Source organism: Mercenaria mercenaria, chromosome 8 (assembly GCF_021730395.1).
Source record: "Mercenaria mercenaria strain notata chromosome 8, MADL_Memer_1, whole genome shotgun sequence".
Classification (NCBI taxonomy): Eukaryota; Metazoa; Mollusca; class Bivalvia; order Venerida; family Veneridae; genus Mercenaria; species Mercenaria mercenaria.
The window spans coordinates 21,656,705-21,680,768 of NC_069368.1; the positions used below are offsets into that span (position 1 = coordinate 21,656,705).

At 33.6% G+C, this 24,064-nt stretch overlaps 1 protein-coding gene across 1 annotated transcript in view; it reads left to right on the top strand.

The window, feature by feature from the left end:
- Nucleotides 1–10,819: 10,819 nt before the first annotated feature.
- Nucleotides 10,820–24,064, top strand: part of LOC123566700 (MAU2 chromatid cohesion factor homolog) — a 52,663-nt gene continuing 39,418 nt past the window's right edge. Inside the window, exons 1-7 of the mRNA XM_053549068.1 lie at nt 10,820–11,086; nt 14,090–14,107; nt 15,324–15,386; nt 18,055–18,150; nt 18,651–18,773; nt 19,981–20,136; nt 21,156–21,231. Of these exons, the coding sequence (XP_053405043.1) occupies nt 10,850–11,086; nt 14,090–14,107; nt 15,324–15,386; nt 18,055–18,150; nt 18,651–18,773; nt 19,981–20,136; nt 21,156–21,231 (769 nt within the window). The 5' untranslated portion in view covers nt 10,820–10,849. The remainder of the gene's footprint in view (nt 11,087–14,089; nt 14,108–15,323; nt 15,387–18,054; nt 18,151–18,650; nt 18,774–19,980; nt 20,137–21,155; nt 21,232–24,064) is intronic.

Consider the following 24,064-nt stretch of genomic DNA (forward strand, 5'->3'; position numbering starts at 1 on the left):
GTTTCACGACGGTAAATAAAACTTACCTTTACCGTTACCTTTAAAAGAAAGCATGTCACATATACAGACAATGTGTAATACAATGATAAGCACAGAAGCATACAAGCAAACAGATAGCACATACTAAGCAATCAGCCAACAAGGTAAGCAGAGGCCATAGCATATTAATAAACTACAATAAACATTGCAAACTCTATCAAGACATAATAATAGGCAAAAACATAAGGAAAAGCATCAAAACGTGCAAATCAAAGCAACTCAGGAAGCAAACTAGGAAAAGCTGGTCTGCGGGACCCACCAGCAGAAAGCTCCAGGCATTATTTACATGCAACACATTTACAGCTGTTGCCGTCCCAGAACCCAAGTTGGTTTTTGAACTGATTAAAAATGTTAGCGGCCTGAAGCTTTCTGGTTACCAATTTTAATCAGTTGTTTCCTATCTGAAAGGTAACTAGACTTTTTGATTTGATTTATTTGATTTATAGACTTGTCAGTTAGACCATATATTTTAAGTTTACTGAGGAGAATGTTATGGGGCAGACAGTCGAATGCTTTTGACAGGTCCATCAGAATGGCAGCAACATATTCATTTGAGGCAAGAGCCATTTTCCAATCCTCAAGAAGTTTCAATAGGAAGTTTAAACTAGGTGGCCTCTAGGCACACATAAAACACCATTTACTTTTGTTAAGGGTTACCTCATAAACTAGGTTTTCAATGTTTTTACACCCAGGATCTTTTCTTCTTGATGGAATGTCTAATCTTACAAAGGAGGCTAGTCTTCCACCATGAATATCCCTGTCCCTTCTGTCAAGTTTATATCCTAAAATTTTAAAAGCAGAATCAAGGTATGATGCATCTATTTCAGTTTCGGAATGGAACAGAATGTCTATAATTTTATCAGCTAATAATTCATTATCTTTCATAAATTTGGATTTCAAGCTGTTTATGCTCAAATGTGCAACTAATAGCTTTTTAGGAGGTTTTTGTCGTATTTCTAGGAGTTCCACAAAATGTGATGGTGAGATAGAGACATCATCTAAGATTGAAACGTTTATACTACTATCTTCAATATTCGTGAAGCAGACTGATTTCTGGTAACTACTTGAACTATTGTTGAGACAATGATTATGACCACTAATAGAAACATCCTGATTTGATTTAGTGACAGAGCCTTCTTTAGAGTTTATGCATCCATCGCAGAACCAGAGTTTGTCTGAGTTACCAAGTCTGATGTACTCAGTTGGTGAGATGCACGCACATTTCATGTGTGACCATATATCACATGTGTCACAGCACATAGCCCTATGTTTATTTTTGTTTTGTTTTTTTACAACTGAACACCCACAAGTTCCACATGGAAACTTTATTGGGTATGGATTTGATGCAACGTCTCCTGACAGAATGATGGCAAACAGTTTATGATAATAAAAGAATTCAACTGGCTGAGATTTCTTTCGCCTGGAGTATTTGATGTGATTATATAACATTGTTTTGTTTAGTAAAAAAATGTAATCGGATATACAAGTTACGATTCACGCAATCATGTTATATAATGTAGGCACTGTAACTAAAAATACAAACTTCAAGTAGGAACTATCTATTTTAGATATATGTGTAGCTAACTGCAACAAAGTATGTAGACTGATATTTTAGAGATCATTTTCGGAAAAAGTTATTTGAGCTGAGAAAAAAATGATCACGGGTAAAATATTTGGAAAAAATGGAGACAACTGCGCTATGACTTTACTGTAGGCTTAGGTGGCTATTGACCTAGTACCCCATACAAACTAAGCACTTTTTACCTCTACGCAGGGAAAAAGCATGCATAATTATACATAATTGCCACAAGGATTAACATTCTCAATAGAAAACTACATGTGTAAAGATCAAATAAGTTAATGCCCTGGGGAAAGTGTGACATTTTCTGTGATGAAATTTATCAACAAACAGACGATTATTTTGAAAAAGTTAAAACCCACAGAATTTCACAAGGTAAACTATGTTGAAAAAGCTACTGCTGGAAAGATAACAATCTCTACTATTCATATACTTGCGTCAAAGTATGGGAAAAACATCTAGAAATATGAGAAAATCAAAGAAATCAATTTTAGGACTGTTAGACGTATGACTCTCTTATCATGCATTTAGCATTTATCAGGTAGATTACTTTTCCACTGCACTGGTATAATATGGACTAACAAACGGTGTTCACTAAACAATTTCACAATATACACAGATTCTTCCCCTTGTGTAAAGAGGGCTTAGGGTAAGCGTACGTCTTCGTACTTCGTATGCCTACCTTTGGGTATGTCTCTATATAATGGAAGTTTATGGAACAGGTAATAAGTCATCGCATGTTAAAGGAAACACGTAAAACAGTTTGTGTACCATTAACTATTATTTTTAATGGGTCAATTCAAGAAAACATATATCCGGATTTGTGGAAAGGTGCACATGTAATGCCTCTTTTTAAAAAAGGTGATAAAATATTGCATCAAACTACCGTCCTATATCTCTTATAAGCTGCGTGGGTAAAGTCATGGAACGAGTAGTGTTTAAATACATATACAACTATTTACATGCAAATGATCTTATATATGATAAACAGTCAAGTTTTCTTCCAGGCCATTCGACGCTCTACCAGTTAATTGATATATATAATCAAATTTGTTCGGTATTTGATGGACGAAAATCTACTTGTATTATATTCTGCGACATAAGTAAAGCATTTGATAGGGTATGGCATTCAGGACTCACTTTCAAACTTAGACAATGTGGTATAAACGGAAACATAATAAACTGGTTCACTAGTTATCTGAACAATCGAACCCAAAAAGTCTTTATTGGATCTTCCTATTCTTGTGAAACACAAGTAAATGCAGGAGTGCCTCAAGGATCAGTCTTAGGGCCTTTTTTTCTTATTTACGTAAACGACATTACCGAGTCTCTTTTAAGTATATCTCGGCTGTATGCTGAAGACAGTTCACTCGCCGTTAGCTCTGACAATGTTGAATATATAGAAACAATACTAAACCATGATTTACATATGATATCAAATTGGGCTCAAAAATGGCTAGTAAATTTTAATCCCTCTAAAACAGAAGCAATGTTTTTTACTCTGGCCAAAAACAATATTGCTAGGCCCTCCTTACTTTCTGACAATGTTCAGCTCAGCTATGTTCAATCACACAAACATCTTGGAGTTACGTTTTGTGATGATGGCACTTGGCACACACATATTTCAAACATAGCTTCTTCAGCATCTAAAGTATTAGGGACAATGAAATTTTTAAAATTTAAACTTAAAAGAGCAACCCTCAATCAAATTTGCATCTCCTACGTAAGGCCAATTTTAGAGTATGCTTCTATTATTTGGGATAATTGTACAGCATACGAAAAAGAATTGCTTGAGAAAATCCAATACGATGCTGCTAGAACAGTAACCGGTTTAACAAGATCTGTTTCCATAAATAACCTGATAAATGAAATTGACTGGGTTTCATTATCCGATAGACGTAAATTACAAAAACTAGTTCTTATTTTCAAATACAAAAATGGCGATTTACCGAGCTATTTAAATGAACTTTTACCTGATATGGTTAGTGACACGAATTCGTACAACTTGAGAAATCATCTCGATGACGCAACTGTTGCCCGTCGTCTTGAAATTTATTCCAGATCAGTACTACCATCATCTATTAAGCTTTGGAATGATTTAAATATCATGGATATAGAAACTCGAAATTCAGAAACTCTCGCCTCATTTAAAAGAAAGCTGTAAAATCAATTTAACCCACCCGTTGTCCCTACATATTTTCTTGTAGGTGACCGCTTCTTGCAAGTGCATCCTGCCTGAATACGAAACAAATGCAGTAGCTTAAATAACGACTTATTCATTAATCATCTACGCGATAATCCACAATGTACGTGCGGCAGTTTGTTTGAAGATGCTGAACATTTTTTCTTTCGCTGTCCGTTATACATAAACCAAAGACTCCAACTGTTTACCAGTATTAGACAATATATATCATCCTCTCAACAGTAAAAAATTGCTTTTTGGTATTGATTATTTAACCGATGAAGAAAATTTTACTCTTTTCAAAGAAGTCCAGCGATTTATTAAATTAACTAGACGCTTTGAAATGTCCAATAACTAATTTTTTTCATGTACCTTATCATGATTGTAAGTATTTAGTCGCTGATCTCAATCAAAACAGTAAATTCCGGGGGCACACGAGGCACGAGAATCGAGGATGATCAGGTTTCAAAATCTTCATTAGTTTCTTTTTTTCTTCAGCTTTTTGTCATTCTTTATTGAACTAGACATTTTTTGTTTTGTATTTTGTTTTGTTGTATCATCATTCTCTGTATAATAATATATGTTTATACTAAATTCTAGATCCATCTGGTACCTTAATCTACTCTTGGGGAAGGGCCGTCGCTAATGTTGGAAAAACTTGTGGCCCAACCCTTTTGCTTCTGATTTCAATGTATACATTAACATGCTTTTTTAATTCTCATTAATCAATGTTAAAATAACGCATGTGTTTATTGGTATTATAAACATGTATCGTTTGCAATAAAATATGTTTAACTATGGAACAGGTCTCTTCATTGGGACGTTATTTACGGCAGATAGACACAATTCATTACCGGAAGTAAACAAGGGGTCCATCGGGTAGGGATAGAGTGCGAAATGGACTCCATTTCGCAAAATGGACTTTACGTCTACGAAATGGACTTTTATTTTCTTAATTGTGACTTTAATGAAAAAGTTATATGTATTTTCTTCCATAGATATGATAGATAATAGGTAAAACTAAATATTGATCACCTTTGAAAAATCATTTTTCTAATTTATAACCAAAATATTGCAATTTATCAAGACCGCGTCCTCCGAAATGGACATTTTCGTGCCAAAATTCTACAAAATGGACTTTTATTTTCTTAATTATGGGTTTAATTTTGATGAAATATATATTTTTATAAAACGATATGATAGATTAGAAGTAATACTAAATGTTGGTCACTTTTGATAATATATTTTTCCAATTTTTAACCAAAATATTACAATTTATTAAGACCACGTCGTCCGAAATGGACATTTTCGTGCCAAAATTCAACGAAATGGACTTTTATTTTCTTAATTGTGGGTTTAATTTTTATGATTTTTGTATTTTCAAAGAAGATATGATAGGTTAAAGGTAAAACTAAATATTGGTCACCTTTGATAAATTATTTTTCTAACTTATAACCAAAATATTACAAGTTATTAAGGCCGCGTCCTCCGAAATGGACATTTTCGCGCCAAACTTCTACGAAATGGACTTTTATTTTTTTAACTGTGGGTTTAATTTCTATGATTTTTTTATTTTCATAAAAGGATAAGATAGGTAGAAGGTAATACTAAATATTGGTTGCCTTTGATAAATTATTTTTCTAATTTATAACCAAAATATTATAAGTTATTAAGACCGCGTCCTCCGAAATGGACATTTTCGCGCCAAACTTCTACGAAATGGACTTTTATTTTCTTAATTGTGACGTAAATATCAATGTTATAAGTATTTCCATAAGAAGATATGACAGGTAAGACTAAATATTGGTCACTTTTGATAAAATATTTTTCTGATTTATAACCAAAATATTATACTTAATTAAGACCGCGCTAAAGTTCTGCGAAAAAAATTACGAAGTGGACAATTATTTTCTTAACTCTGGCTTTAATTTCAATGATATTTAAGTATTACTTGCCATTGGATAAAAAAAAATCGAGGGAGGCGTTTCTTAAACAGTGGTCATTTTAATTTGTTAGTGGATGGGATTGAATAAAGCCTTGAAAATTAATCCGTCATATCTTTTAATAATAAACGTGTTAGGAGAATTGATTGGTACTGCATGTGAATATCGAATATTTCTTGTATAGATTTTTTTTCACAACTCGGAGGAATCTTATAAGTAAAATTATATTCCATACATCTACAAATTGATAACGTGTAATATTTAAGGACGATATATTTTGTAAACACATATCTCGAACGACAGTGCTAAATTACATACAATATTAACGTAACTAATAGGTAAAAAGGAACATTGTCTGTACTATTTGAATGTGTGTTCTTACTTTTTTTTCTCAACTATATATTGAGGAAATATATGATGTCGGTTACTAGGGTGATCAGTATAAGCTTCCGTGATACGGGGAATACTTGAGGGCTTTAATAAAAATAAAATTTGTAGGGAAAATTAACCATTTTTCGCGTGAATCCCTCTGGATTTAATGTGCCATGTCTTACAGCTCAAAGGATTGTCATTCATAGACTAGATTAATGAATAAGCCCGTCCGCTTTGCTCAGTAGGGAGAGCGTTTGTCTAAACCCAAACAAACAAAGAATAATGAATAACACTTGTTGACAAATACGAAATAAGAATACACTTCTAAAAACAATAAATTAATCAACATGATAATTTTAATGGAAGCGATAAGATTTTTTTTTTGTCTTTTTATATGTACAACAAAATAAAGAAATATATCATAGATATTCACTTGTTTGTTATTAATGGCACGTATAACAGGCGGATTATTTTTACTAATTCTTACCAATGAAAACTGAAAAGTGTTTGTAACTCGACGAAGACTATTTTGATTATAAATTCTATATATTTAACATACTAAACTCAATGTCTTCCGTGGCAGCGGGAAAGTTTTTTACGGCTAGCATTTTTATGATTGTTCATCTTCTGTTATGATTTTATTTAAATGGCATTTCTCAATTTTATAATTGTTGTTATTAAACTTACCTTTGACTGTTTTGATGTCGGAGTGAAAAGACATCCATGCCGCTCTAATCAACGATAATTAGTAAGGTGACAATGGTAAAGATACACATGTGGTCATGCAAGAGGCACTAATAATATACACTTGCATGCACTGATTAGTAAGGTGTGATAATCCAATCATCGGGCAATTAACGCGAGAAAGGAAAAAGAAAAAGAAATAACTGCGGCAATTCAAATTAATAGTAGTTTTTATAATTACAATTAAATAAACTCTTTATGACTTGGAAAAACACCGTCGATAAATTTTGAAAGTATTTCTTTGTAACTTTTATGGGACATATCTATATCATAAAAAATAAAGTCATCATTTAAACTATCTAAACTGTTCCGTATAAAATACGAATATCATTGAAATTAAAACCACAAGAACACTATAATTCGTACAATATTTTGTAAAATAATTGTCCATTTCATATGGTGTTATTGATATATGTGGGCTTTACAATATGAGAAGATAATCTGTGTTTTATTAAGGTAAAACCGATATATACTTGAAATTATAACCAAACTTTACATTAAAAATATATTTTTGGCACACATTGCGTGATTCAAAAATAATCAACGTATAGGTTTATCTTTTATGTTTCATATGTATTTCATGAATTACCAATATAATTGCAATTTAAGACACAATGAAGAATATATAAGTCCATTTCGTAGAAGTGTGGCAGGAATGTCCATTTCGCGAGGAGTGGTCGCAATAAATAGTAATATTCCATTGAAAAAATAGATCGACATATTATTAACAGAGTCAAACATGTACCTTAAACTCCAATCTATCATATCTGTCAAAGATAGTACCGATATCATCAACATTAAAGTAACAGTAAAGAAAATAAAAGTCCATTTCGTACATGTTTGGCACGAAAATGTCCATTTCGTAAGACACGGTCTTACTTAACTGTATTATTTTGGTTATAAATAAGATAAATATATCATTTAAAATGACCAATGTGAAGGCTTATCTATTATTTGAAAAATATCTTCAAGAAATTTCATATATCCTTGAAATTAATGCCGCAATTAAAAAAATAAAAATCCATTTTGTATAAGATTTTGCATGAAAATGTCCATTTCGTAGGACGCGGTCTTGATAAAACGTAAATTTTCTTTTATTAACCTGACCAATATATCATCAAAAATAAACATCACGTAGGTTTAACTCCCCTCTATCATATTCATTTAAGAAAATACAGATATATTTGAAATTAAAGCCGTAATTTAAATAATAAAACTCCATTTCGTAGACGTAAAGTCCATTTCGCGATTTTGTGGTTGTCAGACTATTCCCCCCCAAGATGATTCCCCCTCAAGACAATTCCCCCCCCAAGACAATTCACTCCCGGACAATTCCCCCCACAATGTTATGTAAGGGTGACAGTTCCCCCTCTCCATATTACAATATGTTTAAAGGGTTGTAAAGTTTAGTTAATATGGAAAAATCATATACTCCAATATTGTATATTTAAAAATAAATAGAAAAACTTATATTTGATGCATTAATTTGGTACCCAAAATAAGGAATTTTTTATATGCATTTTGTAGCATTTTGGATAAGTAGCCATAGCTGAGAACTGAATTATTTTTAAAGCAATTTATTTATTTGTTAACGATATCTATAATGGAACCCCTATGCAAAGATAAATATTTACATTTAATAAGGTAATCTGATCGTCAAAATAGCATATTTATCTATGTGAAAATGTGGCATTTTCGGGAACATGGAAATCATAAAAGTGCTTAGAACTTAAATACACTTAAAGCAATTAAGTTAATTTTTGTATTTATCTATAGAGAATTAACCTTTATGCTACGACATATATAAAAAGAAGTAAGAAATATTTACATTTGATAAGGTTGTCTGATCGTCAAAATAATGCTTATTTCTATCTGAAGTTGTACTACTTTGGATAATAGCTAGCTAGTGCTATAAAGCATTAAAGTATCATTTATAGCATTTTCATTAGTGTTTTATATACATAATTATTTTACATTCTTTCTATTTTTATGTAAGTAGTTTATATATTATTATACTAGAATAAAAATCGAATCAAATATCTAATTACATGAGAGATAATCTACCGGTAACCATAATGTTCTTTCATGTTTTCCGAGTTTCCCGATGTTGGACAATAAAACTATCTTAATCATATTAATTGGGGAAAACTAAAAAGATTACAGTTATGTCAATAAAAGCCAATAATACCCATTTAAACATTAATACGAAAAATTTGATCAAAAACGAAGCTGCAAACATGAATTAAAAAAACGATGAAATATCAATACAATTTTACAAGTTGAAACGTCCTTGGAATTCACCATGAAATTTATTAAGGATGTTACATGTGTTGGTTTGCTTTCATTCCAGAAAGCATGGAGTAATAGTATTTTCTCTGGATAAAAAGTACTATATCCTTACAATACAGTTGATTGGCATTATCTAATTTTGGTTTATCACAATTTCCAACAAGTGCTTCATGAAAAGTATCACACAAAGTTAGTAATACTGATAATTGTCATTATACATGGACAAATTGTTATATTGTTTATAAATATCATAATCCTAACACATAGAACACAATTAAAATGTAACAACAACAATATCATAATTGATTGATCAATGTCAGCTTTGATTACTGTTTTACAGCTGGTAATTCAATCAAGAGGTGTGAAAGATTGACTGGTTACCATTTTGAATAAATTTGTTTATTGCAATAATGTCATTACGTGATTCTGGTAATCAGCACCTTTCAATCGAATTGAGAAGTCAAAGGAACAATGATTTGTTTGTATGTATCCCGTAATTATTATACATTTTAGAGTTTTTTTCTGGAATAAAATATCCCAAAAAGGTTTGAGATTTATTTTATACAAGTACTATTTCCTGTTTCATGTGTAAATAATCCTTCTATAAGATGGAAGTATTTATCACATTCTACATAATTATATATAAAATCAAATAAAGCGGATGCAGTGGTCCTATGAGTTATAATTGTCCGTAAGTACTGACCTGGCACTCATTAATCTTTGCCAATATTTTCTGGCGTTCTCATATTTTATGCGATATTTGTGTCCTGAAAATATCTACATTAGTTAAAATAATGGATACAGTTAACCAATGGCACAGTTAATACAATTATTTAAAAAAATCTCTTTTTGAGTCTTTTGGCTGAATTTTGTTCTTTAATAAGTGCATCAGTTATCGATATTATACTCTATGATTATAATTATTTTCAAGACACCTCTTTCCATTCACATTCATTAGATGTAGATAATTATAGATATTGAAAAATCCACAGGGGATTTTGTCCTACACTCAATATACAGATATTAGAAAGAAGAACCTTGGTAATACACAATGGCCCACGCACTTTTGGAATAAAAAATCCTGAACAGCGCTCATTCAATGTTCAGTGCTTGGCTTCACTATGATGAGGTACATATTCTCTGATTTCACATGTTTTCATCATGAAAAACTTTTTAAATCATTTCTTAAATTTGTAACATTATGTAAATGGTAAGAAAATACTGGAGTCAATTCCCCTAAAATGTACGAGAACAAAAATTTTCCGGGGAGCCTCCCCGTACCCCCATTATGGGAGGAGGTATCTCCCTCCAGTACCTACCCCACCTTTCGCGGCCCCAATATCAAACACCTTCCGACGCCCGTCCTATGAATATTTTCACAATGTCTAACTAAAAAATATAGATAATAGAATAAAGGATATAAATATAATTATCCAATGAACTGTTAGTTACCAGGTCAAAGAATAATAATTTTTTCATGTAGAATAATAAAAAGCTCACCTTAGAACAAATTTAGTAAAAAAAAAGATATTTTTACATCAGTATAAAGAAAAAATAATATAAATAAAATAAGGTGACAATTCCCCCCCAGTCTGGGGGGGAATCGTCAGGGGGGGAATTGTCAGAGGGGGAATAGTCTTGGGGGGGAACTGTCTGGAATTCCATTTTTGTACTCATCCCTACCGGAAGTAAACAAGTAAGATGGCGGCGAATCACAAATCTTCAGATTTTGATCAAAATTGTTATACAGCACTTTTAGGGTTGGCTGAAAGTTATAGAACTGTGTCGAATATAAGACATTGTATTCATTGCCTAAAGGCTGTCTTCAATCTTCACCCACCACCGTCTATAGAAGCACGGACCCACCTACAACTTGGGAATCTTTTGCTCTCTCACACTAAAAACAACGATCTTGCAAGACAGCACTTAGAAAAAGCGGTAACGTTAAAATCTGTTGCAGTTTTAAGTTAATAATGCCTGCCGTTAATAATATGAAATAAGGCAAAGCCTCAAAGCGAGCTCAAAGAAATCGGATTTAGTTAAAAATATTGTGCATCATTTCATTTATTTGTCATAAACAGGCTGGTACAGAGCTCCAGATAAGGTTTTGTGCAATTAGTAACGGTACTGCCAGATTTTCTGTGAAATTCGTAATGGTACTACCTCATATTTTTTCTAATTAGTAATGGTACTACCTGATATTTTGTGAAATTAGTAATGGTAGTTCCAGATAACAGACAAAAATAAGCATAAGTCGTATCATCGGTGAACAGTATCTCACTCGAATAAAAACTGAAAGTAAAACTGTGTAAACTAAAATTACATATATTCAAATCAAATTATCGATGGAAGTCAGTTAGATTTAACATAATAATACATTACATGACGTTCTTTTACCATATATGACAAAAAATGTGTACAATATTCCAATTAATCACACGGTTATAAAGCATTGTTTCGTTTTTTTGTTGTTTTTGTTTTGCTCCCAGACATTAAAGTGTCAACTACGTAACCGTGGCACTAACTGGCTGAACGCAATAGACTGTAGTGTATCTGATAATTTGATTCGCTTCACACTTCTCGGGAAAATCGCGCAAGTACATGAAGTAGGCGGAGCTTACATTGTGCTATTGGCGTGTGTTTAGTGTATTCCACATTTGACACCGTGCAAATTGTCAACAGTCGAGATAGCGTTGATAGCGCAACTTGGCGCAGACATGCAAATTTGGCTCGATCTTCCTTTGAAATTTGTAATATTGTTTACATGTCATACTAATACGACCACATTTTAAAATAAATTCGTATTGATATGGCCACATTTTAAATTAAATTCGTATTCTGCCCCTAATAAATTCGTAATTACGAAAATACGGCCCTTATCTGGAGCTCTGCTGGTAACATTGCCCGATCGGGCTTTCGACATAAAATCTAATATTTCGTGAAATATAACGAAAATGTTTCTTTAGAAACACTAGAATAATGACTTCAAAATATAGATATTTATAATTGAGACAGTTTACTTGGAGTAAAAGCGTGACAAGCGCTTTTCGATTTTCATTGTAAAAAATAGTGAAAACGGCATATTCTCATGTGTTTCCATAGGGATCCGGACATTTGCCCCCCAGGACATTTGCCCCCCAATGAAAAAGTGGACAGCTGGACATTTGCCCCCCAGTTTAAATGGTAGACAGGACATTTGCCCCCCAGTGCTTATTTCTGAAACGGACGTTTGCCTCCCCCCCCCCCCCCAATATTTTTGTTACCCTGTGATTGTTTATGAACTTATTACAAGATAATTATCATATTGCGGATAACAATGTCTTTGTTTCTTACAATTTTCTAGTACATAATTGCCAAATTACCAAGTTTGAGTGCTAAAAACATTGCACAAATTAAAAAATATTATGTTGTTATGAGCTTTTTTATAACTCAATAATAGGCTATTATTTACCTTAACACCTGGATGCAATTAACATATTCATCAAATTTTTATCAAAAAAAGTTTTTAGGACTAAAAATTGCCTTTTAGAGTAATTTTGATAATAAAACAACATAATACACAATCATATCTACTGGTATATAGGATAAAAATATTGGGGGGCAAATGTCCATTCTAAAAATAAGCAGTGGGGGGCAAATGTCCTATCTGGCATTTCAACTGGGGGGCAAATGTCCAGTAGTTCATTTTTTCATTGGGGGGCAAATGTCCTGGGGGGCAAATGTCCTACAATCGTTTCCATAACATAAAGTTTGTCAGTAATTAAGTTTTAAAGCCTTCGTAAGAAATATAGCATTTATTTCAAGATATCTGAAAGAAAAATAAAAAAATTTGTTGTCGAACAATCTGGAGGCATGCTGCTTTAAATATTACATTTTGTCTCGGCACAGGCGCCGCAAAACAACAACAATTAGTAAACAGTGACACTTATTTCATCTGTTATCAGCAGATTTTTTTAAACTCAAAAATACTGATCATATTGTTGTATGTATTATAGCAACTTATTATGTCAAGTGTAATACTGTAATTTGATTAAATTCTTATTTCTTTAACAAATTGATTACCGGACGCCTAGAAAATCTCCTAGAGGCTAGGGTAGACATCTAGTTACGAGATGGCTAGAATGCAGGCTAGGAGTGCAGTTACCTGTCAGCTAGACATTTCCTGTTGTATATGTGACGTGTCCCAGAAAAGTGACAGATTAGCTGTATAGTTACATCAAGCTAGATACATGTACACCGCTAGAATTAACTATACACCAGTCTATTAACAATAATGCAAAATATGTCAAAATCAGTTGCAAAATGGTAAATTTTGTATCCCAGTGGTTTTTAAAACAGAAAACAATTAGGTTTTTTTGCGGCTATGCAGATCAGGGAAATTCAGTTTAAATTGTAAAAATCGTACTTGAGAAAGTGTCAGCTCAAGAATCGGGAATGTTATATTTTAGCATTATTGAAAGTAGGCCTAATAGTTGAGTTATACAATTAGTCAACCCATAATGACAAATAGCAATTTTTGTTTGTTTACATATACTCGGTGTACGAATACAGCATTCTCTGGTTGTTAGGAAAAAATGGTTTCCTGTTATGGCTGAAGGCTGTTGAAATTGCATGCGGTGGATACATAATCACACAGAAATTGCTGAATATCATTATAGTTTGACTACAAACGTACCTTAACCCTTACCTTGCTTAATTTTTAAAATGGACCAGTACTGATCCATTAATCAATTTGGACAGTACTATTAACTGTTAAAAGGGGCGCTCACCAAAATGATACAGACTGAATGGCAAACAGTTAAGACCATAATCAGTCTGCATGAATGTGCAGGCTGATCTTGGTCTGCACTGGTTGCAAAGGCAGAATCACTTGCCAACAGCAGGCTAAAGATAAAATAAGGTATTACAGTAAGTTTAATCTAAATTTCTTTTATATTTCAGTGGAGTATTTCTTCAGGTGTATCCTTTTCAAATTTGTTGATAACCCTTATACTTGTTTGCATTGATCAAAAACAGTTTTGACTGATCTCATGCGGTATATACTGATCTCATGCAGTTTTGACTGTTTTCATGAAGCATTTCACAAAATTGCAATTTCTTCTTTGACTCTAGTAATACAGTGATTTTTTTACTTTTTTTGGCAACAGCCCATGCCTTTTAAATTGGGAATTTTTAGCGCGATAAACTTCAAAATTGGGAAAAATTAATAAAACTTAATAAAGAAATCATTTTCAAAAGTTTTATTTTAAGGTAAATTTATTTCATTCAAATATGCACTGAGGTTGAACAGACAGGACAGACAGGTTATTTTCTGATGTCACAGGATCTGATGGCTCAGATAGCTTAGGGTCACCATGAGCTTCTGTTGATTTCTGAGGGTCATTTTGTGGGGACTCAGATTTCTTGGACAGATCACTTTGCTGTCCTGACGTTTGATTTGAATTTGATTTCTCTTTAACTTTACCAAAAGATGTTCGAATGTCCGGAGTACCGATGGCGTGTTTCAGTTTTATTTTCTTATTATAATATTTGGAATTATGCGACATTTTTCGATAATTTAGGTAATTTTCTAACAATTTCTTTTCCCGACTCATTTTGACGCATGAAAAAGTGTTTAGCGACCGTGACTGAAGTCATACTAAATGCCGTGCTATGCCGTGACCCGTTTTATGTAAACAACTTGCTTCAAATTGGCAACAAAATTCTGCGAATAAACCATAATTAGAGTCGGAATTTTTATGATTATTTGCATCGTTTTAGTTCAACTTTTACAAGAAATCAATCTAATTGGGAAAAATCATCTCGTTTTGGGGGATTTTTAAGCATTTTTTGGGAATTTTGACCATTTTTGTCAATTGGGAAGACGCCGAATTTCGGAGTCAAATCGGCGCAAAAAAAATCACTGTAATATAATATGCAAGATTCTTAGTTGCAATGCTTTGCTTGTTCACATTTCTGTTTTCTTGTTTTCCCCCGTCATGGTTTAAACTATAATAAGATTAGACTCTTCTTCCGTCATGGTTTAAACTATAATAAGATTAGGCTCTTCTTATCAATTGGATAAGTGGCTTTTCATAAAAAATATGCTAAAGTTCCCACAATGACATTGGAGCGGGAAAAAAAAGCCACACAGGTGTACAGATGAATATTCTATTGTTTCTTTAACTTTGGTCAGCTTAACAACGATGATGTCAGATTTGAAGCTGCAAGTGTTCTGGCTGCAATGTACGATAAACAGGTAAGATATAAACCAATTCAATATATGATAAACCAGTAAGATGTAACACAATTCATTGTATGTTAAACAAATATATGTATTGTAATTCATTGTAAGATGAACTGGTAAAGAATTAGCTAATTCTTTGTATGATAAACTGGTAAAATATAAACTTAGTCAGTATATGATAAAAAGGTAAGGTAAAACTGAATTTAATATTTGATAAACTGGTAAGATAAAACCGAATGAATTCAGTATTTGATAAACTGGTAAGGTAAAACCGAATTCAATATTTGATTAACTGGTAAGATAAAACCGAATGAATTCAATATTTGATAAACTTGTTATATCAAACCAAATTCAGTTTTTAGCTCACCTGAGCACAAAGTGCTCAAAGGTGAGCTTTTGTGATCGCCCTGTGTCCGTCGTCGTCCGTCCGTCCGTCGTCGTCAACAATTTGACTGTTAACACTCTAGAGGTCACAATTTTGGCCCAATCCTAATGAAACTTGGTCAGAATGTTACCCTTAATAAAATCTTAATTGAGTTCGATATTGGGTCATCTGGGGTCAAAAACTAGGTCACCAGGTCTAATCGAAGAAAAAGCTTGTTAACACTCTAGAGGTCACAATTTTGGCCCAATCTTAATGAAACTTGGTCAGAATGTTACCCTCAATAACATCTTGGATGTTTTTGATATTGGGTCATCTGGGGTCAAAAACTAGGTCACCAGGTCAAATTGAAGTAAAAGCTTGTTAACACTCTAGAGGTCACAATTTTGGCCCAATCTTAATGAAACTTGGTCAGAATGTTACCCTCAATAAAATCTTGAACAAGTTCGATATTGGGTCATCTGGGGTAAAAAACTAGGTCATCAGGCCAAATCAAAGGAAAAGCTTGTTAACACTCTAGAGGTCACAATTTTGGCCCAATCTTAATGAAACTTGATCAGAATGTTGCCCTCAATAAAATCTTGGATGAGTTCGATATTGGATCATCTAGGTTCAAAAACTAGGTCACCAGGTCAAATCAAAGGAAAATATTGTTAACACTCTAGAGGTCACAATTTTGGCCCAATCTTAATGAAACTTGGTCAGAATGTTACCCTCAATAAAATCTTGGACAAGTTCCATATTGGGTCATCTGGGGTCAAAAACTAGGTCACCAGGTCAAATCAAAGGAAAAGCTTGTTAACACTGTAGAGGCCAAATTTATGACTGTATCTTCATGAAACTTGGTCTGAATGTTAATCTTGATGATCTCAAGGTCCAGTTTGAATCAGGGTCATGTAGGATTAGGTCACCAGGTCAAATCAAAGGAAAAGCTTGTTTTCACTGTAGAGGCCACGTTTATAATCGTATCTTAATGAAACTTGGTCAGAATGTTAATCCTGATGATCTATAGAACACATTCAAATCTGGGTCAGTTGGGGTCAAAAACTTGGTCACTAGGTCAAATCAAAGGAAAAGCTTGTTTTCACTGTAGAGGCCACATTTATAATCATGTCTTAATGAAACTTGGTCAGAATGTTAATCCTGATGATCTATAGGTCACATTCAAATCTGGGTCAGGTGGGGTCAAAAACTTGGTCACTAGGTCCAATCAAAGGAAAAGCTTGTTAACAGTCTAGAGGTCACAATTTTGGCCCAATCTTAATGAAACTTGGTCAGAATGTTATCCTCAATACAATCTTGGAGGAGTTTGATATTTTATCATCTGGGATCAAAAACTAGGTCACCAGGTCAAATCAAAGGAAAAGCTTGTTAACACTGTAGAGGCCACATTTATGACTGTATCTTCATGAAACTTGGTCAGAATGTTAATCTTGATGATCTGTAGGTCAAGTTTGTATCGGGGTCATGTGGGGTCAAAAACTAGGTCACTGGGTCAAATCAAAGGAAAAGCTAGTTAATGCTTTAGAGACCACATTTACGACCATATCTTAATGAAACTTGGTCAGAATGTTAATCTTGATGATCTTTAGGTCAATATATCAGGTGAGCGATACAGGGCCTTCATGGCCCTCTTGTTGATAAACTGGTAAGATAAAACCAAATTCAGTATTTGATAAACTGGTAAGATAAAACGAAATTCAATATTTGATAAACTGGTAAGGTAAAACCGAATTCAATATTTGATAAACTGGTAAGGTAAAACCGAATTCTATATTTGATATACTGGTAAGATAAAACCGATAAACTGGTAAGATAAAACCAAATTCAATATTTATTAAACTGGTAAGATAAAACCAAATCCAATATTTGATAAACTGGTAAGATAAAACCGAATTCATTGTTTGATAAACTGGTATGATAAAACCAAATTCAATTATGATAAACTGGTAAGATAAAACTTAATTCAGTGTATGAATGACTGATAAGATATAACACAATTAATTGTATGATAAACAGGTTAAATGTAACATAATTCAGTGCAATAAACGGGTATGGTATAATATTATAACCTAATTCAGTGTATGATATACTTGTAGAGAAAGACCAGTAAATTTCAGTGATTACACTGGCATTGTTTGATTGTAGGCATCATCATTATAGAAGTGGATGACTTTGATGTAATAAAAGTTTACATTACACATCACACCATGCTTGTTACACATCTATAATTCAAAGCTGATGCAGAAGTAGATTAATTTCTGTGTATATGTACATATACGTTACCATATATTTTAGGGGCAGGCCCAGTTGGCTAAACCCATACTTTGTAAAGCCAAAGACATCTCACAACAGTCACCATTCTGGCATTGTAGACTACTGTTCCAGCTTGCAGTAAGTTACCAGCCTTTGTTTTTTGCATATATTCACATTTGTTATCTTCCTCATTTACAAACATGTTACTATTTAGTTTCAGATACAAATATAATGTTTATAGAAGTATCTTCACTAAGTAATCAGTGCTGCTGTGGTGAATTTTGGCAGTTTCAGGCTTTACCCATGACAGTTGTTGGACACTGAAAATATGCAGCCTCATGTCCACCTGTCTTCAGTTTTGTCTTTTAAGTTATAGCCTTTTACCGATGATATACCAGTACTTTTAAGCTCAGGAACAAATATCTTAGCAAGGGAACTTTAATTTGCTAGTATTTCATCAAAAAAAATATATTGGCAAAGCAAGGAATTCACTAGAGACTTGCAGCCTTTTATATCAGAAATTTCAGATATTTATTTAATTAAGATAATAAGCAAACGAGTTTCTGAGACAGACATATCTATCTGCTGGTACAATGTAACCTAAAAAAGAACATGTAGATGACTGATGTCAATTTCAGCAAATCCATGCGTCAAAGAAGGAATTCAGTGAGGCGTGTGCATTGCTAGGTGCCGGAGCTGACTTTGCTTCATCAGCAAGCTCGCATTATACAACACTTCTGTTTCTTCTCAGTAAGGGAATGGTAAGTGTACCTTCAGTGTCTGGCACTGATTGTGCCTCGTCAACAAATTAACATTATACATCACTCCAGTTTCTTCTTATTAAGTGTATTGCTAGGTTATGGGGCTGACTATTCCTAGTCAGCAAATTCATATTATACAACACTCCTTTTTCTTCCTAGTAAGGGAATTATAAATGTACCACTAGGTTCCTAGGCTGGCTATTCTTCATTACCAAATTCATGTTATACAACTGTCCTGTTCCTTCTTTATAAGGGGTAGGTGCTTAGATCTAGGGTTAACTATGCCTTGTCAGTAAGCTCACAGTATTCAACTTAGAAATGGAGTGGTAAGCATACTGCTGGTTGTTACACATGAGTTGGTATATGCTACATGTATGTATACCAGGGGAATGGGAATGGTACATTTTACTTTCAAGTATTGATTGAACTATGTATTTTATGAGATCTTTTAATACAACACTTAAGATATTTTGCTTTAAGGGAATATATACAACATGATATTACATGAGTGTTTATTCATATTGAATTTATTAAACGAGTTAAATAAAATAATAGAATGCAAGGCTCTGCCAAGCATTTTATCAATTTTATTCAAAGAGTTTAATCAATTCAAAGTGGAAAGTTGCTAATAAATGTAATATTCTTTTTATCGCATGTTAGGCTTTCCTGTCGGAACATAAAAAAAAAATCAACTTCCTTTTACTATATAAACAAGTCAGTTTGACCAAGTTGAACGTCTCCTATACTATTAACCCTTAGCCTGCTGGCGGCAGATGATTCTGCCTTTGCGACCAGTGCAGACCAAGATCAGCCTGCACATCCGTGCAGTCTGATCATGGTCTGCACTGTTCGATATTCAGTCGATAAATTTTCAGTGAAAACCCCTTTGAGTAATAAGTGGTACTGTCCAAATTGAAAGATGGACCAGTCCATTACAGAAATATAGCAGGTTAAGGGTTAACAATATCGACGTTAAAGCTTTATTACACTTATGTATTATCATTTTTGTTTAATGGCTTTATTACATTCCCGCAACGTCAAACATATGATAAGAATATTTTTTCACTCTTGGTAGTAATACACTGTATATAAACATTAAGTTAAGTTGCTGCATAATATTTCCCTATTGGAAATTGTCATTTTGAACTTAAATGTTCACAAGATGTAACAATTTTATGTGAGCTGTAAATTGTGTCTATATTTGCAGTTACTGCTGATCAATAAAGATGCCATGCAGGTGAACGAGACCCTGTCTAGGGCAGGTTCTATGATAGAACAGTGGACTGGACCCTCAGTTCAGAAAGAATCACTCAAAGTTTTCTTCCTTGTACTTCAAGTGTGTCATTACCTTACTGCAGGACAGGTCAGTTTGTCTCTTGGTTCTATTTTTAGCTTGTCCAAAATTTCAAATAGTAGATGTTGTCGCACTGCTATCAGTGTCGTGGAAGGTTTGCATGTAAGTGGGTTTCTCAGAAACTTTCAGACCTAGATCATTTTAAAACTACACGTCTTCAGTATCATGAGGTGATCTAATAGTGCAAGTTTCTTGACTCTTGTTTACATTTTGCCAAATTCATGCCCCTTCTTAACTTAGAGATTTTAGTTAAAGTTTTGCATGTAAACAGGTTCTCAGGGTCTTTTGGACTGAAAGCTTTTAGACTCTTTACAATTCATTAGGATCATGAAATGAAAGCTGTTAGATATTTTACAAAATGATGCCCATTTTCGCAAACTGTAAGTGAAGCTGTGAGTGGTGATAATGGAGCCACAAAGTTGGTTCATCTGTCTGTCTCTGCACCTGAAAAGATTGATGGATACAATTTGTTTTTTGGGATACATTGTGTATGATCATTAGATACAGATTGATGATTATTTTGGTTACAGTCAACAAATGTTTGCCGAAGTTATGGCGTCTTTTGGTCCTAAAATTTAGTAGCAAAATTTCTATTTTTGTTATTTTGATATCATATGAAAGGATTTATTGTTTGAATTAATTTTAGGTGGACAGGTACTTGTTTATAAAATACTGGTTTGACTTCTGTTACAATTTTAGCACAATTATGGCCCCTTTTCAACTTAAATTTGATCGTCAGTTTAATAACTCTTGAACGGATAATAGATTGAATTCATTTTAAGCACACAATGTCTGAATGAAGTTACAGACCAAGCTCAGTTTTAGTTGCAGTGCATCAATTTTGACAGAATTATGGCGCTTTTCTGACTTAAAAATTTCGGTGATTTACTCATGGATACACCACTCCTGAAAATTTTGCATCAGGTGAACACTCAGTAAAAGATACTTCAATCTTACACTGAAACAAATGAATACCATCTGTATTTTATATTTTATCAACACAAACTATAAATACCCATTTTCTGCAGGTGAAGAGTGTGAAACCAGCATTGAAACAGCTTCAGCAGAGTATTCAGACAATAACCCAGCTTCATACAGATGAAGGTTAGTTTTCAGAAATTAAGCCAGTTTCAATCAGATGGACATCAGTATTCAGACAATAACCCGGCTTCATACAGATGAAGGTTAGTTTTCAGATATTAAGCCAGTTTCAATCAGATGGAGATCAGTATTCAGACAATAACCCAGCTTCATACAGATGAAGGTTAGTTTAAGATATTAAGCCAGTTTCATTCAGATGGAGGTCAGTATTCAGACAATAACCCAGCTTCATACAGATGAAGGTTAGTTTTCAGATATTAAGCCAGTTTCATTCAGATGGAGGTCAGTATTCAGACAATAACCCAGCTTCATCCAGATGAAGGTTAGTTTCCAGATATTCAGCCAGTTTCATTCAGATATTCAGCCAGTTTCATTCAGATGGAGGTCAGTATTCGGACAATAACCCAGCTTCATACAGATGAAGGTTAGTTTCCAGATATTAAGCCAGTTTCATTCAGATGGAGGTCAGTATTCAGACAATACCCAGCTTCATACAGATGAAGGTTAGTTTCCAGATATTAAGCCAGTTTCATTCAGATGGAGGTCAGTATTCAGACAATAACCAAGCTTCATACAGATGAAGGTTAGTTTAAGATATTAAGCCAGTTTCATTCAATGGAGGTCTGTATTCAGTCAAATACCCATCTTCATACAGATGAAGGTTAGTTTAAGGTATTAAGCCAGTTTCATTCAGATGGAGGTCAGTATTCAGACAATAACCCAGCTTCATACAGATGAAGGTTAGTTTAAGATATTAAGCCAGTTTCATGCAGATGGAGGTCAGTATTCAGACAGTAACCCAGCTTCATACAGATGAAGGTTAGTTTCAGATATTAAGCCAGTTTCATTCAGATGGAGGTCAGTATTCAGACAATAACCCAGCTTCATACAGATGAAGGTTAGTTTAAGATATTAAGCCAGTTTCATTCAGATGGAGGTCAGTATTCAGACAATAACCCAGCTTCATACAGATGAAGGTTAGTTTTCAGATATTAAGCCAGTCTCATTCAGATGGAGGTCAGTATTCAGACAATAACCCAGCTTCATACAGATGAAGGTTAGTTTTCAGATATTAAGCCAGTCTCATTCAGATGGAGGTCAGTATTCAGACAATAACCCAGCTTCATACAGATGAAGGTTATTTTTCAGATATTAAGCCAGTCTCATTCAGATGGAGGTCAGTATTCAGACAATAACCCAGCTTCATACAGATGAAGGTTATTTTTCAGATATTAAGCCAGTTTCATTCAGATGGAGGTCAGTATTCAGACAATAACCCAGCTTCATACAGATGAAGGTTAGTTTAAGATATTAAGCCAGTTTCATTCAGATGGAGGTCAGTATTCAGACAATAACCCAGCTTCATACAGATGAAGGTTAGTTTTCAGATATTAAGCCAGTTTCATTCAGATGGAGGTCAGTATTCAGACAATAACCCAGCTTCATACAGATGAAGGTTAGTTTTCAGATATTAAGCCAGTTTCATTCAGATGGAGGTCAGTATTCAGACAATAACCCAGCTTCATACAGATGAAGGTTAGTTTAAGATATTAAGCCAGTTTCATTCAGATGGAGGTCAGTATTCAGACAATAACCCAGCTTCATACAGATGAAGGTAAGTTTTCAGATATTAAGCCAGTTTCATTCAGATGGAGGTCAGTATTCAGACAATAACCCAGCTTCATACAGATGAAGGTTAGTTTAAGATATTAACCCAGTTTCATTCAAATGAGGTCAGTATTCAGACAATAACCCAGCTTCATACAGATGAAGGTTAGTTTTCAGATATTAACCCAGTTTCATGGAGGTCAGTATTCAGACAATAACCCAGCTTCATACAGATGAAGGTTAGTTTAAGATATTAAGCCAGTTTCATACAGATGAAGGTTAGTTTAAGATATTAAGCCAGTTTCATTCAGATGGAGGTCAGTATTCAGACAATAACCCAGCTTCATACAGATGAAGGTTAGTTTAAGATATTAAGCCAGTTTCATTCAGATGAGGTCAGTATTCAGACAATAACCCAACTTCATACAGATGAAGGTTAGTTTTCAGATATTAACCCAGTTTCATGGAGGTCAGTATCCAGACAATAACCAATCTGTATACTGACAAAGGTTAGGATTCAGACAATAACCCAGCTGTATACTGACAAAGGTTAGTATTCAGACAATAACAAAGCTACATACAGATGGAGGTTAATATTCAGACAATAATTCAGCTGAATATTGATGATGGTCAGTTTTCAGATGATAGGCTATAATCTGTATACAGATGAAGGTAAGTATGTCCGCACTTTCAGTGGAGAAGGACTTTGATCTGGTATTTAGAATTTTTGTTTTTAGAGGCTTTAAGATGGGAACCTTTTTCATTAGCATTTAGGCAGTCAATTCTCAATTTAATGTTTTAGTTGCTTCTTTTTTAGCTCATCTGATTTTTTGAAAAAAAATGATGAGTTATTGTCATCACTTGAGCGGTTGTCGGCGTCGGCGTTGCCTGGTTAAGTTTTATGTTTAGGTCAGCTTTTCTCCTAAACTATCAAAGCTATTGCTTTGAAACTTGGAATACTTGTTCACCATCATAAGCTGACCCTGTATAGCAAGAAACATAACTCCATCTTGCTTTTTGCAAGATTTATGGCCCCTTTTGTACTTAGAAAATATCAGATTTCTTGGTTAAGTTTCATGTTTAGGTCAACTTTTCTCCTAAACTATCAAAGCTATTGCTTTGAAACTTGGAATACTTGTTCACCATCATAAGCAGACCCTGTACATCAAGAAACATAACTCCATCTTGCTTTTTGCAAGATTTATTGCCCCTTTTGGACTTAGAAAAT